Genomic DNA, 15,570 nt, shown 5'->3' on the forward strand with positions numbered 1-15,570 from the left:
AGTATTAAAAATGACCAAAAAAAATGCCAAAAAAATATAAAAATGACCTACTAGTTCAAAAACGTCAAAAAATGCAATATAAGACATTATTTTTTTGCATTGATATTAACACAGAAAGGATTTCTATATTAATAGGCATCGTCCTAATGTGAAAAATAAGATGATGACTTTTCATCAACATCCGCCCCCTAATGACAAGTGTGTAAGAATAATGTAATTTTTAGTTAAAAGATAAAAAAAAAAAAAAAATCTGTACAAAACGACTAAGGAATTAACACATTTTTAGCTTCAGAATACTAGCCAATTGAAGAAAGTACACTTCTGAATAGTTCATTCTCTTTTTTTTTTAATATTCTTTTACACTTAAAACTAAAGAAAAAACAATTTCAAATTAGTGTAACTGAGAGTTTGGTATCAATTCTAGTCTTGTTGGAACGCACATTGAGCTACTGGGCATTCTCAAAAGATATAACATGAGAATCGATTCTGAACTGTGCTGGAACAAACCTATAGTTTAGTTGGACTTCATATTTCGTAACGGCATTTGTTTCATCTATACTCTGTCTTTGATGCAGACCATTATTTACTCGTTTTATCTGAGAGACTGGGAGAGCATTCTTTGTCATGCTCCTACTAGAGTGATATCTCTTGCAGCTGTTCTTGACCTGTGTGGTCTTTGCTTTATCTGCTTGTATTCAGGTTTCGGGTCAGGCTGAGGTTGATATTTATAAGCTAGTCTTGGGTTTCAGGTTGGATTCAGGTCTAGTTCAGCTCGGACCAAACTGGGCCAGGCCTAAGAATTTCGGCAGGTGCAGACCTCTACTTATTATTTCTGCTTGCAAAATTATTTTGTCATTTTTTTTTTACAACACACGGTTCACTTCCAATACTTGTTGCATAATTTTAGCATGTTTGTCAAAAGAATGGCTATGAGATTACCTTAAATTCGTCTTATAGTTGGAGAAAACCTCAGAAAAAACAGAAGCAGGTAATAACCCATTCAGGATGCAAATTCATGCCTGAGTGAAACCTTGTATCTCAAGTCCAACCTGCTACCATCTTGAGGTAAGCTGGTAGCTTAAGATACAACACACTATGAACTTAATATATTTAACTGAAGTAAGGTGAAAGCGATGGCATCAAATCATGTCCGATGGCAAACATTCACACCAGCCCTGTGATTCCATGTGGAGTAACAGGATATGAATAACGTAAAACCCTGAATTTTTAGCATCTATTTTCATCAAAATTAGCATCTAATTTTCTCAAAATTAGCATCTATTTTTCTGAAATTAGCATCTATTTTTCTGAAATCAGCATCTATTTTTCTGAAATCAGCATCTACTGTTTTCCAAATTAGCATAAATTTTTTTCCAAAGGAAATTTTGTGCATTCTAACTTTCAATTCTCAAAAGATATAACATTGTCAACAGTTCAGCGTTTTCCTCCTTCAAATTACATCGTCTGTCTGAAACAACAGCACCATACTGTGATAAAACACGTTCACTGTCAACATTGTTTGTTGGTGTCCACAATACTTGCTAACAACATTCTGAAAATGCTTTATTCTCCAACACGACAAATGCAGAATTTATAAAAAAAAACTGTCTTAGCATCTGAAGCATAGAGTCCATGAATGGAATACTGCTGAACTCTTTCATGGGCAGTTATAGTTGTTCGCCCCAATTTATGAAGGAGCACGTGACTCACAAATTCAACAAACTTTGCCAATACAACTAGAATAACTATCCAACTCTGCTGCGATCTCAAAAGCAAATGGCCAAGTAAACCGACACGATAAATTTTAGCCAAGCCCATATCAAATACAGAATTCGATAATCGATATTACAATATGTATATCAACCATCTGATTGTCATTATCAATATATGAGATTTATCGAATCAGATATAGAGATAATCGATTGACATGTTTTGAGTATTTATAAAGTGCCTTTAATTTTTGTGTGTATATATCTGCGTGCTTTTCACTTGAAAAATAGCATTTTACTGATAAATCGCTATTAAATAGCATTTTTCTCGTGATTTCGCAATTTGATAGGAAACTGGCATTTTTCGCACTTTCAATTCTGTTAGAAAACCAAGCTAAATCACCTTACAGATGAAGGAAAATACTTTCTACCCCAGAATTAAAAAATTTGCGGATTTCGCAAATGTGGAATTTCCAGGTTGAGAAAATTGGACATAAACGTCGGAAGACAGTGGGAGAAATGAAGAGACTGAGTAGTAATAGACAGGAGTAGCAGAGATGGATAGACCAAGGTTACCCTGACACTTGACAAAATAAGGGATGGAAGAAAAAGAAGAAGAAGAAGAAATTTTCAGGTCTCTATGAATAAGTGAGTGAGTGACTGTATTTAATGATAGACGCAATATGCAATATTCAAAACTATTTTCAGAGATATCAAAAAAACTCTCTTTATACAGGGCCGTTTTTACATAATCAATATTATTAACTTACGTGCTACATGTGGACTCATTTCTGTTGCTTTGACAGCTTAAACTTTAACTCTTCTTGATCTCTAAGCTGCGAAGATGTTAATGACATCTTCAAATAAAATGCTGCAGGTGAGGTCACACTCGATGACAAGACAAGCTACATAATTCTGAATATTCTCGTGCAATGAGTACCACAGATGTTCAATGTTGAGAAAGAACACTCGCCCGAGGCATTACTAACAGCCATGCATAGAAACATGCGCAGAGCAACATCCACAATGGGTATACAATTTGGAGGTTCTGCCTAATAAAACATTTAAGTTTCCATGATGTGCTTATTTTATCAGTTTGTGACACAAGACAACCACATAAGTGAAGACATTCATCGATGAAGGAATCTTCCAAATCATGTCTGCAAAATCCTTAACCTTTGGAATGTATAGCTTAGGTTTTTTAAAAATGAAAATGCAAATGCAAAACTCCCGCCTTTCAAAATTTGCTGTCCTAAGCCAGAGCGTATTGTGTCCTATTACATAAAATGGCACTGTCTTCATACACCTGAAAATTCTTTAACCATGTTATAGAAAAGATCTCATGAATTCCATAATATAATATCCCAATTCAAATGAAATTATGATTATAGGTTGCCCCCTCTACATGAAGCATATTTCCAAACTGTGAACATGATCTTCATTATGTTGTGGTATGCTGTTGTCAAATCAAATGTTTGCCAGACTTACGTATATAAAGTATTCTTTCGGAATATGTATGATAAGACTTTCTTGTGTTAAATTCTAACGTACCTTGTTTACATGTTTCGACCTTTTATGGGTCATCCTCAGAACTGGTCGTTGTTGGTCTTGACGCCTCTTGTTTTGTTTCCTGAGAGGGTGTGTTCATGTGGTATAATGTAGAGTCAAAGAGTGTGTGTGTTCTGAAATTGAGTTGTGTATTGAGAATTTCGTTGGGGTCAATTTCAGAACACACACACACTCATGACTCTACATTATACCACACGAACACACCCTCACAGGAAACAAAACAAGAGGCGCCAAGACCAACAACGACCAGTTCTGAGGATGACCCATAAAAGGTCGAAATATGTAAACAAGGTACGTTAGAATTTAACACAAGAAAGTCTTATCATACATATTCCGAAGTGACAGTGTTAAAAGTTGTGTAATCAAGATGTATAAAGTATTCTATTTTAACCTGCTACAAAATCTCATAGCAACGGCCTCTCACGTCTTCTAAAATGTTCCTACAAATATGGCGAAGTTCCAGTGCCCTGATATTGAAAATTTCAACATAAACATTGTCTTCTACAGTTCAAAGAAGTAATACAGATAGATTGTGCACCAAACTCTTTCACACATGTCATTTCCTCTAAAGTACAAGGGACATAGTCTTAAATGCCAAGTTGGGTTTTTACTGTGTCCCAAAGTCATTTGTTTACATTTCTCTCTTGCAGTTAAAATAATCTTTCTGGTTATTTGTATATATTTAAACAGCAGAGAAATTAAAAATGTTTAGAACACAACTCTTCAAAGACTTTTAAAGAACAGTGAGGAATATTATGAAGGGGGAATATTTTCATTCTCATATACTGCTTCTCTGGATTATACACATGCTTTATTTTCAACATTACATACAAGCATAAATTGCAATCACAATCCTTGAATAATAACACAATCATCGAATATTTTCCTCATTTCGTTCAATGACAAATTTGAAGAGTAAGAAATTGTTTCCCTTTGCATGAAATAGCTGTCAGTTTCTTCTTTAATACCGGTTAGTAACAAATTTTAGAATTAATGACATCAAAACCAAATTCTCATATAATATAAGGGAATATCTTACTATAACTTTATAAATCATAGATATACTGTACTTGGTACTGCGCAATTTGATATTTTCTATGAGATTTTCTTTGATTTCTTCTCCATGATTTAGGCCTACGCTTCACGAAAATATTACTGCATACAAAAAGGCACTTTACTTCTCTGCAACAATAAATGAAAGAATTAGCTCCATTACTAGATTAGACACAGAACAAGGTGTGCCATAGACACAAGTTCTGTATTATATGTCATGTCTATCTCCAGATAATAAATAAATGGAATTTATCTCCATTTTAAGATGATGCAAGAGTGTCCCAAATCTAATAATAAATCATCTAATAAATAAAAACAACATACAAAACTATACAAAATTTCTAGGACTTTTTATAGACTCCAGTTTAACATGGGAAAAACATATAGAATCTATATGCACAAAGTTATCAAGAGTTATGTATTTGTTAAAGAAACTATTTAAGATGTGTATATTTTTCTTTCTTTCAATCGATAATCTGATATCCCTTAATTTTCTGGGGAAATGGTAACAAAATTGGAAGTGTCTTGATTTTGCAAAAGAAAGCCATTGGAATTCTATGTCAATCAAACTATCTCGAACACTGTCGACCACTTTCCAAACAATCACAGATATTAACAGTCATAAATTTATCTATATATATATATATATATATATATATATATACGACCTAGTCCTTTACACTAGACATAATATCGACAATTACTCATTAGTAGCCAATATACATGATCATGAAATTAGAAATAGCGTACAAATTAATATTCCATACTGTAGATTACATAAGGCTAACAAAACTTTTCTGTCATGGGGATGAAATTATATAATATTGCCAATCAATATTGTAAGTTACCAACCCTAGCTTTAAAACTGGATTTTATAATTGGCTATTAATTGATTCTTTTTTACTTTGTTCGTGAGTTTTTTAACATAAATACGTATGAAATTGTTTTAATAAATAAATAAATTTACATTTTATTACAATTAACACATTAAGTGTGAATATTTTGTGTTTTCATTGTTTTTAATTAAATTTTACTGTTTAAATTATATGTGTGTCTTTTCAAATGTATTATATGTTTTTCAATGTATCTGCGACAAAGCCTATTACTGTATGTCTAATGGCCTAGTAAATTGAATTATTGTTCTCGATACCGTAAAACGGGGTGACTTGATACACTAGGGGGTGACTTGATAAGTTTTGTAGGTTGATGTTTCGTTTCGCAACATCAACCTACAAAAAGTATCAAGTCTCCCAGCATATAAAATGGGGTGATTAGATAAGCTGGAGGGACTTTATACATTTTGAAGGTTGATGTTTCGGTTCCGAAACATCAATTTACAAAACATATCAAGTCTCCCAGCGTATCAAGTCACCCTGTTTTACGGTATTACTATATTCAAAGATGTGTATTCTTACAACAAAAAAACTAGTTCAGTTTCAAAGTAATTCTACAAATCGAAGGAACAAAATTAGGAGAAACAGCTCTAGATAGCAAATCATTATGAGCCTGAAGGGTGTCTGTAGCACTTAAACCTCAAAGTGGATCCACTCGCATCAGTCACTTGAAGGGACTTGTCCCTTCTAGGAAGTGACAGATGATATCTAAATTTTCCCCTCAACTTTTGGGTCCAATATCTGATCCCACCATTTAACGCATTTGTATTCCTAAGACATCACATCAGTAAAGATATGAACTTACTTGGTAAATATAATCTGAATCAGTCTTAAGAGAAGAGAAGGACTGTTGGTGTGGCAGAGACACTGTGTCATCTTCCATATTGTCATCCACTTGCGCTTTATAGGAAAACATTATGCTTGGTTGAGATATGCTGTAACAAGAAATTAAAATTGCATGCTACAATTAAAATAGTTACATTTCTATCAGTAGTTTGTCTGTCAGCAAACTATCACTACCTTATATCTATATATTCTTATCTGTTATAAACTTTATAATAGAAACAGCTAACAATAAAATAGATAATTCAGTCACTATTCAACAGTGTTCATTAATTTTAAAATTCATAAAATGCAATAAAATACAATAAACAATCACAACAGTTGTATGAACACATGTATATTTTTATTTGCATTTTATGAATTTTAGAAACAGTTAAACCTTTACTTTTTAACTTCGCTCTAGAATATGCCATTAGGAAAGTTCAGGATAACAGACAGAGTTTGGAATTGAACAGGTTACATCAGCTTCTTGTCTATGCAGAAGACGTGAATATGTTAGGAGAAAATACACAAACGATTAGAGAAAACAAGGAAATTTTACTTGAAGCAAGTAAAGCGATCGGTTTGGAAGTAAATCCCGAAAAGACAAAGTATATGATTATGTCTCGTGACCAGAATATTGTACGAAATGGAAATATAAAAATTGGAGATTTATCCTTCGAAGAGGTGGAAAAATTCAAATATCTTGGAGCAACAGTAACAAATATAAATGACACTCGGGAGGAAATTAAATGCAGAATAAATATGGGAAATGCATGTTATTATTCGGTTGAGAAGCTCTTATCATCCAGTCTGCTGTCCAAAAATCTGAAAGTTAGAATTTATAAAACAGTCATATTACCGGTTCTTCTGTATGGTTGTGAAACTTTGACTCTCACTCTGAGAGAAGAACATAGGTTAAGGGTGTTTGAGAATAAGGTGCTTAGGAAAATATTTGGGGCTAAGCGGGATGAAGTTACAGGAGAATGGAGAAAGTTACACAACACAGAACTGCACGCATTGTATTCTTCACCTGACATAATTAGGAACTTAAAATCCAGACGTTTGAGATGGGCAGGGCATGTAGCACGTATGGGCGAATCCAGAAATACATATAGAGTGTTAGTTGGGAGACCAGAGGGAAAAAGACCTTTAGGGAGGCCGAGACGTAGATGGGAGGATAATATTAAAATGGATTTGAGGGAGGTGGGGTATGATGATAGAGACTGGATTAATCTTGCACAGGATAGGGACCAATGGCGGGCTTATGTGAGGGCGACAATGAACCTTAAGGTTCCTTAAAAGCCATTTGTAATTAAGTAAGTAAGTAAGTTTTGATAAGGCTCAAATTGGTGGATTAAATATTTATCATGAAATCTAAGTGGTTACATGTCGTTAGATCGAGGTTCATGGGTTACAACTGAGTCGAGGACGTCAGATTTATCTTCATCAGGGCTGCCTTTGGAAAGAAAAATAAGATTAGGTACCTCATATTACAGGGTGGAAGTGAAATAATTTTGCAAATTGAAAGGGACGATAAGGTAAACTTGAATGAATAAAAAAAAAAACCTATATTACGTTTTGTGACTAAATTCACAGTTAATTACAATTAAATTTGAAGTTTCAACAGTTCAGCAACATCACCGCTAACACACTCTACTCGTGATACAGATGTAAGAGGTCAATAAACTCTGTATCTATTGGTAAGTGAACTGCTCTCTGCCTCGATGTTATAATCTGCTCACATCGTGCAGTGGCTTGAAATTAGAGGTTTTGAAAAAATTAAATTTAAACGAAAACCATCCATGCTATTGAAATATGCCAGAGGGATAACTTATTCTTTATTATATTTCCCATCGATGTGGACAAAACTCACGATTCTACTCGCAATAGTTACCAAGCAAGAGACTGTTAAACATTTGGGAAAAAAACATTTTTTTCTGAAAAAAAAAAAAAATTATGAACTTTCCATTAATATATTATAGTTTTTTGTTACATACAATATGAGCTATCTGAAAATCTGCAAGGCTATTTCACTTTTATCCTGTATAGTTGGGGACATGCTTTAATATAGCTGTTTCAGATCTGGTATGTATAGATACAAGTTAGTGATATTGATTTCATACTAAATTCTTCAACAAATTTGATCCATATTATTTTTTTTAATAAACTAGAAATTCACATGGGAGAACTATAATTTCATGCAAAGTTTCAATAAAATATCTTACATATTTTCTGAGTTATCAGGTATGCTGTCTGGCTGAACAAAATACTCCAAAAATGTTTCATAATTAAAAAAAAAAGCACTAATAGGTTTCCAAAAACATTAAAATTGTTTAGTGATATAAAGATTATGTATATTAAGCATCCCAATTTCTATTTCCAGTGGACCTATAGATTCTGAGCAAAAATGTTAAAATACAGTAAAAGTATACTAGCAAAACGTGTACCTTCCCCCTTAAAGAAATACATCAATTATTATCCCTTTGTTCACAGTATTTTCTTAAATATTCACTTGAATTTATTGACAAACAAACACACACAGATCATTGATACTTACCCAAAGAACTCGCTCAAAAACGTGTGGTAGACTAGTGGTGTGAGCAGTGTAAAGTAGATGCAGGTTGTTACATCAACAATACAAAGACCTTCTCCAATACTGTAGTTTAGAAGGCCACTGCCTATAGACTGAGAGAGGTACAGCAGTACCAGGAATAAAATATATAAGTAGAATGAACGTTTCGCTGGAATGACAAGAGAGAAAAACACAAAGTTATTTCATAATCTTTTAAAAAAACTGGTATTGTTCTACAAACAACACAGATTACAGCACATTTAAGTAATAATATGATTTAAATAAGTTAAGACCACAGTGAATATTTCTGGAAAGTCCTTTATAAATGCCACTGACCATAACCTCTTACATGGCTGGACTTATGAAAGACTGAAAGAATAAAAGTAAACTGAACCATTATATTTTACAGTACATACAATGATGAATATCTGCTCATACACATGCCTCTCATATTTAAAGTTCCTCGAAACCGAGTGGAAATTTTTACATGAACTATTACGAATCTATACTGCGTGTTCAGTTCAAAGTGTGTCATGTGGCTAGCCGATGAGCCTAGAGAATTCAATCTTCCTACACTTCCACAGAGGCGTATTACTTATGTGCTAGAGAAGTTGCCTACCAAGTACGGCGTTCATTCTGAAGAGTACATACCGATACGTACGGTAACGCCAGTAGTAGTGGCAGGAATGTGAACTGTTTGGAAACACGTACTGAGGTGAGTTTTTTTCTTACTGTCGGGATATGGCGAGAGGGTTAAGACGATTACTTACGTATTTGTTGACAAACTTGGACACGAAGCATTTGATTTTTGTTGTGGAATGTTGCCATAAGCAACCGATGATAAAAAATACCCTGCGTACGACTTGCCCGCGCAAAACACAGTTCGAAAGAGGTTATGGTAGCACACAGACTTTACAGACTGCCATCTGTTGCTACGACGTTTAAGTTATACCATACACATTCTCAAGTTCAGATTGAACGCCTTGAATAATAGGCAACTTCTCTGACATAAAAGCTGAAACTCGCTTCAAATCGCTGACTCACAACAGTGACGTCATGAACACTTTGAAATGAACACCCAGTATTATTCTAAACAGTTTTGTGGTTCGACACACTTAACACAATTTCCTGTTGTGTTAACAATATAATAACTCTTGATAATCAGTATTTAAATGAATATCAATTATATTTAGTCCTTCCTCAGCTAGGAGCTGCATCTGTGGCTACAGTGCTAGCACACTGGCCTTCCATTCAGATGGCCCAGGTTCAATCTCTGGTCAGGTCTGGGTAAAATTTGTGGTGGACAAAACAGACGTTGCAGAGGGTTTCTCTCGGGGTACTCCCGTTTCCCTCTTTCATTCCACAAACACTCTCCACTTCCTCCTCATTTCATCTATTATCTGCAATAGTAAAAATAGACTGGGGTGATGTCTGGGGTTAGTACGGGTTTCTGATGTTGATCTAAGTCCTAAGGGGTTGGGGTTCTGGAATCTGGGTTTGGACTCGTCAGTGGATGATGGGACTCTATCTACAGGGCCCAGGAAGGATGGCCCGCCTGTCAGCGTCAGATTAATGAATGCCATCTGTGCAATCAATCGGACTTAAACAATCATCGCATATAGGGGATACAATGGGACTAAACGGCCTAAGTTCAATGATGCATCCTTGATCCAGTCCTGTGACATCAATCAATCAACCAACCAATCAATCAATCCCCAGTTAGGACATGTCGTTCTCTTTTCACCTATGTATATCAGGCACAGAGTCAGTCGCATGAAATTTCGCCATTAATCATATTATCAATTTGTCAAGACAAAAATTTGACAACTTATTACGGAATTTTCTGCTAAGATGATTTGATGAATGGCTCACAATTAAAACTAGCCTTACACCTTACTTTCACAACACAAATACACACCAATTACAATCATGTGGCTAACGTTTCCCCCTCTCTCGAAATACAAGTTCCTTTTATTTTTTTCATTAATGACTATTATTCACTGTATTATAATACAACCAGTGATAACGAACGCAATACAGTTTGTTGCTTCTATTATAATTTCTGATCGTAATGAAAATCCGGTGTGCGTGTGTTTTTTTTAATTGGGTTATTTTACGATGCTGTATCAACATCTCAGCGTCTGAATGATATGAAGGTGATAATGCCGGTGAAATGAGTCAGGGGCCCAGCACCGATAGTTACCCAGCATTTGCTCATATTGGGTTGAGGGAAAACCCCGGAAAAAACCTCAACCGGGTAACTTGCCCCGACCGGGAGTCGAACCCAGGCCACCTGGTTTCGTGGCCAGACGCGCTGACCGTTACTCCACAGGTGTGGACCTGTGTGTGTGTCCAATGCCTACCCACTTCACTTTACATAATTCGGGTTCCACATATTGCGGATAGATGGCAGGACTGTGACCCATTTTCTAGTTGCATAACACTTCGGCAGGTCATGCTGTACATGACGTGTATCTATGGAGAGAGATGTCGTGTAATAGGGTGAGTATATGTGTAAGAGTTCACTTCCTTCCGACATTTCTTCTCCTATCCTGGCTTTGACTCATTTCATATAAAGATTACTGAACAGCCTTCTCTCTTACCAATCCACACCTATTTTCCTTTGGATCCCCATCAGTTTATTCCAATCCACTCTGTCAAAAGCCTTTTCTAGGTCCACAAACATTACACACACTTCTTTATTCTTCTCTAGGTATCTTTCGCAGATTGTTCATAGTAGTCCAATTGCATCTCTCGTACCCTTTCCCTTCCTGAAGCCATCTTAGAATATAAACATTGATTCAGTATTCGCAAAATGATTATTATTATTATTATTATTATTATTATTACTATTATTATTACTATAATTTCATTAAATGTGAGTGAGCTTTCGAAGAAAATCTGTAAACATGAATAAACAAGTATATTGTTCTCCAACCAGAAAACTAACCATGAAAGGAATGTGCTTACTATTGCGTCATCTATTGGAGCGAAGTAGATAGATAATATTACCGTTATAGCGTCAGTTTAAAAAACATGTGCTCTCCTGCATATGTTATTTCCTTATGGAGGGATTAAAAGACCGGGAAATTAACCGTGATCTAATTTTGTAACTAGGGTAGTATAAATATGTTGTAACAGTGTTATCGTTTGTGCTTTGAGAGTTAGCCAATGGAGATGTGTGTAACCACGTGTGTGACCTTTATGATATCTTATGACATCAACATTCATTGACAGCATTTCCCCGCTGCATCTCATTCCCCTGAGACTTTCTCCTGGTTGGAGTACAGTACCAGTACTATGATTTAATTTCATCTCAGCTGATGACAATTTATTAAATTATTTCTTTAATTTTTTAGCATGTATGACATCTGATTTTAGCATACCCTACATTAAAATCCTGACTGCGACATTAATGATATAGCTGATAAGAGTAGAATGCCAGCAAAGAGAGCGAGAGAGGTAAGAGGAGCACAAATTCTAAGTCTTGTGGCTTTTCTAAAGAACTTTCCTGAGGTCGTATGTTTCTTACTAGTAATTTCTGTTAAATTTATCTCAATTCAAATTACAATAAAATCATCTGTACATCAAATTCTTTAGAATTGAACGAAATAGAGATTAGACACAAATGAATAAATGGTGACTGCAAAAATGACATGAGTGATTGTGCTTACTAGGTAGCGCCAGTCGTTCTCTTAATCTTGTCCATGGTAAAATTAATATAGTGAGGTACACCTGCAACAAAGAAGAGAAAACTCGACATGAATTTATTTATTATTTTATTTTATTGGGTTATTTTACGACGCTGTATCAACATCTAGGTTATTTAGCGTCTGAATGATATGAAGGTGATAATGCCGGTGAAATGAGTCCGGAGTCCAGCACCGAAAGTTACCCAGCATTTGCTTGTATTGGGTTGAGGGAAAACCCCGGAAAAAACCTCAACCAGGTAACTTGCCCCAACCGGGAATCGAACCCGGGCCACCTGGTTTCGCAGCCAGACGCGCTGACCGTTACTCCACAGGTGTGGATAACTCGACATGAACAATATGTAACAAATCAGGGCACATTCTCAAAAGAAGGACCTCTAATTTTCTCAAAATCTGACAAACAACACAACGTGAAATTTATCTGGAAAACAAAGAGGAAAGAAATTATTAAGCTGGGACCAGGTGGATTGTTCTATGAAGTTTACAGAGTACGTGGTTATAAACACATGCAGGTCATAAACAGTCAATATTTGCTGCTGTTGATTTCGTTTGTATTTCCACAGCAATCTTATCTTACTGCCGAATTTAATTCTTTGACACTTCCAACATTTGAAGTGTCATTGTTTTCCTATCTTTCAAAATGAGCTTATTATCCTTAAGAGGTGATACTGTACGAGCTACACATGGAATAATAAAGTTACTATTAATGTTGTTCTGTATACCATTCTGAAATAAATTGCTTTTTAAATTATTCGTTTACAATTTATTTCTGTTACATTTAGGAATTCCTCTGACTGAGGTTCTGCTGATATGTACATCTATTATCAGGCAGTACATTTCACTTGACGGTATGTGTCAGAGAAAAAACAATTGTTTGTTTGTCTACAAAGTCTGACTAGTGTAATATGTAGCTAGTTGTCGATGTATGTAATGGAGGGAGAAAGGAGCTAGCCACCCTACCCCAATATCTCCTGGCCTAGTTGCCTCATAAGTGGTACCTTCTTGGTGTTACTTATGAAGTTCAGACCTGTCTTCGGACAGTTGACTAAACAAACAAAACAGTCGGGGAAAAAAACTGTAATAAGATAATAACATAATGTTGTAGCACATTTCTTTTTATAAGTTCGTAATACAGTATGCCATTATTAACCATAATTTATGTACTTTATTATTGTCACTGATTGTTTTGTTAATTGCAAATTTTTTATGGATATTTATTAACACGGTAACAATTTAATAATTAAAATACAGTGGAAATATAACCAGAGTTAGTACTTTTCACCATTTCATATTTTCTTGGAAATTAAAGACAATTTTCAAAATATCAATAAAAGTGATCACTGATCACACTTCAGTCAATAGATTATACAAACTTTCAGGATTTGCAGAGGCCAAAAATTACAATCAACTTTGCTTCATCAACTTAAAGAGTATCACAATTTTATATACTGATGCTAATACAAAGTACCTTTATTATTATTATTATTATTATTATTATTATTAGTAATATCTGTAGATCTAAGAGACAAAACTAGCTCTTTGTGCAAGTGTTGAATGGAGGTGGCTGAGTCAATAACTGCTCTGGCAGGAAAGGCATTGCTTTGAGGGAGCGAGCAATGATGCCATCTTTTACCATGTGCACCCTACTCCTTAGCAATTGCGAGCCAATGCTGTCCGCAACACACTCCCACATTGTGCTAGGCTCCGCCCATTCACTTCTCTCCATCTCCACCCAAATGTGCCGGCTAGATCTACAGATTCCAGACACGGACTTCATAACTATTATTATTACTGTCACAGTGCCATTCTTAACCTTTACTGCCTGAACAGCCTTAACATCATGATTATTCTCAATTCATAACAGAAAAAAGGTTATGAAAATGTTATGAAAATGTAGCAGTAGTAGTAGCAATACTAGTGGTAGTGATGGAGATTGTGGTGGTGGTGGTCGTGGTAGTGGTAGTGGTAGTGTTATGTTTGAATGTAAATTATTTTTTTGTCCATTTTGAATCTTGCATACACTACTTTTAACACTTGAATATAAGTAATTGGTTAACTAGCGGACTTGTGTTAATTATGGAAGTCTGTGCGGCTTACAGCTGTTTCGGTACTTCATCATACCATCCTCAGAGCCTACTAGATCTCGGCGTCATCTCGAACTTCTCTGCCTGTTGTGTGGGTGCGTTTAAGTGTTGAAAAGTGGAGTCAAATAGGACACCAGAGGACACAATACATCTACATACGCCGATCACATAACCAATGCTAACCATACACACAGTAACATAAATGCGGACATGGAAATCCTACATATACAACCCAAGAATCAAAAACTCAACACACTAGAACAATATGAAACACACTAAAACATACCCTGATCAAATTCTCAACACACACATCAATTTCAGTACACATACACTATTTGACTCCACTTTTCAACAATCAAACGCACCCACACAACAGGCAGAGAAATTCGAGATGACGCCGAGATCTAGTAGGCACTGAGGATGGTGTGATGAAGCACCGAAACAGCTGTAAGCCGCACAAACTTACATAATTAACACAAGTCCGCTAGTTAATCAATTACTTATATTCAAGTGTTAAAAGTAGTGTACGCAAGATTCAAAATGGATTAACAATTGTAACTCTAATATACAAGCTACTTACCACAGTGAACACAACAGAGCTGACAAACCAAAACAACATCCCACCATGGCCAAAAAGATCATAATCTTTGGAATGAACATGGAAACTTCCGTCAGGTGAAACTATTTCCAGAACACCCTGAGTAATAGTGAAGGCTAGTGAGATGAAAGATGTTGCAAGCAGCACATGGCGAATACTGCTTCGGCTGTCCAAGTGGCCTGCACAACAAAACAAAATTTATTAATAAGCAAGTCTCTTTTGCTTCATTTAGATTAAAACTGATTTACATGTTTAGCTTTATAGCCGCCATGGTGGTCTAGTGCAGTGACTTATAATCCTGTCGACCTGGATTCGATCCCTGGCATACCCCAGATTTATAACTTGTGCTGGGCAAGCCCGTGGTCCAGGTAACACAGGGGTTTTCTCCAGGAGCTTCAGTTCCCGTGACATCCCAAAAAAATCTCCATCATCATCTCTTCTCATCGTAGGTGTAACATAGACCAGCCTCCTATGGCGCACCCTGGGCAACGCTTCTGTCAGTAAATTGGCCTACACAACTAGCTTCATATAGATGAATGACGAACAGTCAAGTACAT

General features: G+C 35.5%; 1 protein-coding gene across 4 annotated transcripts in view; it reads right to left on the bottom strand.

Annotated features, from left to right (window-relative positions):
- Window positions 1–15,570, bottom strand: part of LOC138703473 (transmembrane protein adipocyte-associated 1 homolog) — a 57,127-nt gene that overhangs the window by 26,555 nt on the left and 15,002 nt on the right. For 3 of the 4 annotated variants that reach the window (XM_069831359.1, XM_069831360.1, XM_069831358.1), the window contains exons 5-8: window positions 14,996–15,192; window positions 12,296–12,356; window positions 8,607–8,790; window positions 6,030–6,159 (exon numbers count right to left, since the gene is read on the bottom strand). In XM_069831359.1, coding sequence (XP_069687460.1) covers window positions 6,030–6,159; window positions 8,607–8,790; window positions 12,296–12,356; window positions 14,996–15,192 — 572 coding nt within the window. Of the gene's footprint in view, window positions 1–4,073; window positions 4,461–6,029; window positions 6,160–8,606; window positions 8,791–12,295; window positions 12,357–14,995; window positions 15,193–15,570 lie in introns of those variants that run through there. The other variant, XM_069831361.1, reaches the window with a different exon arrangement.

This window comes from Periplaneta americana, chromosome 7, assembly GCF_040183065.1.
Source record: "Periplaneta americana isolate PAMFEO1 chromosome 7, P.americana_PAMFEO1_priV1, whole genome shotgun sequence".
Lineage (NCBI taxonomy): Eukaryota > Metazoa > Arthropoda > Insecta > Blattodea > Blattidae > Periplaneta > Periplaneta americana.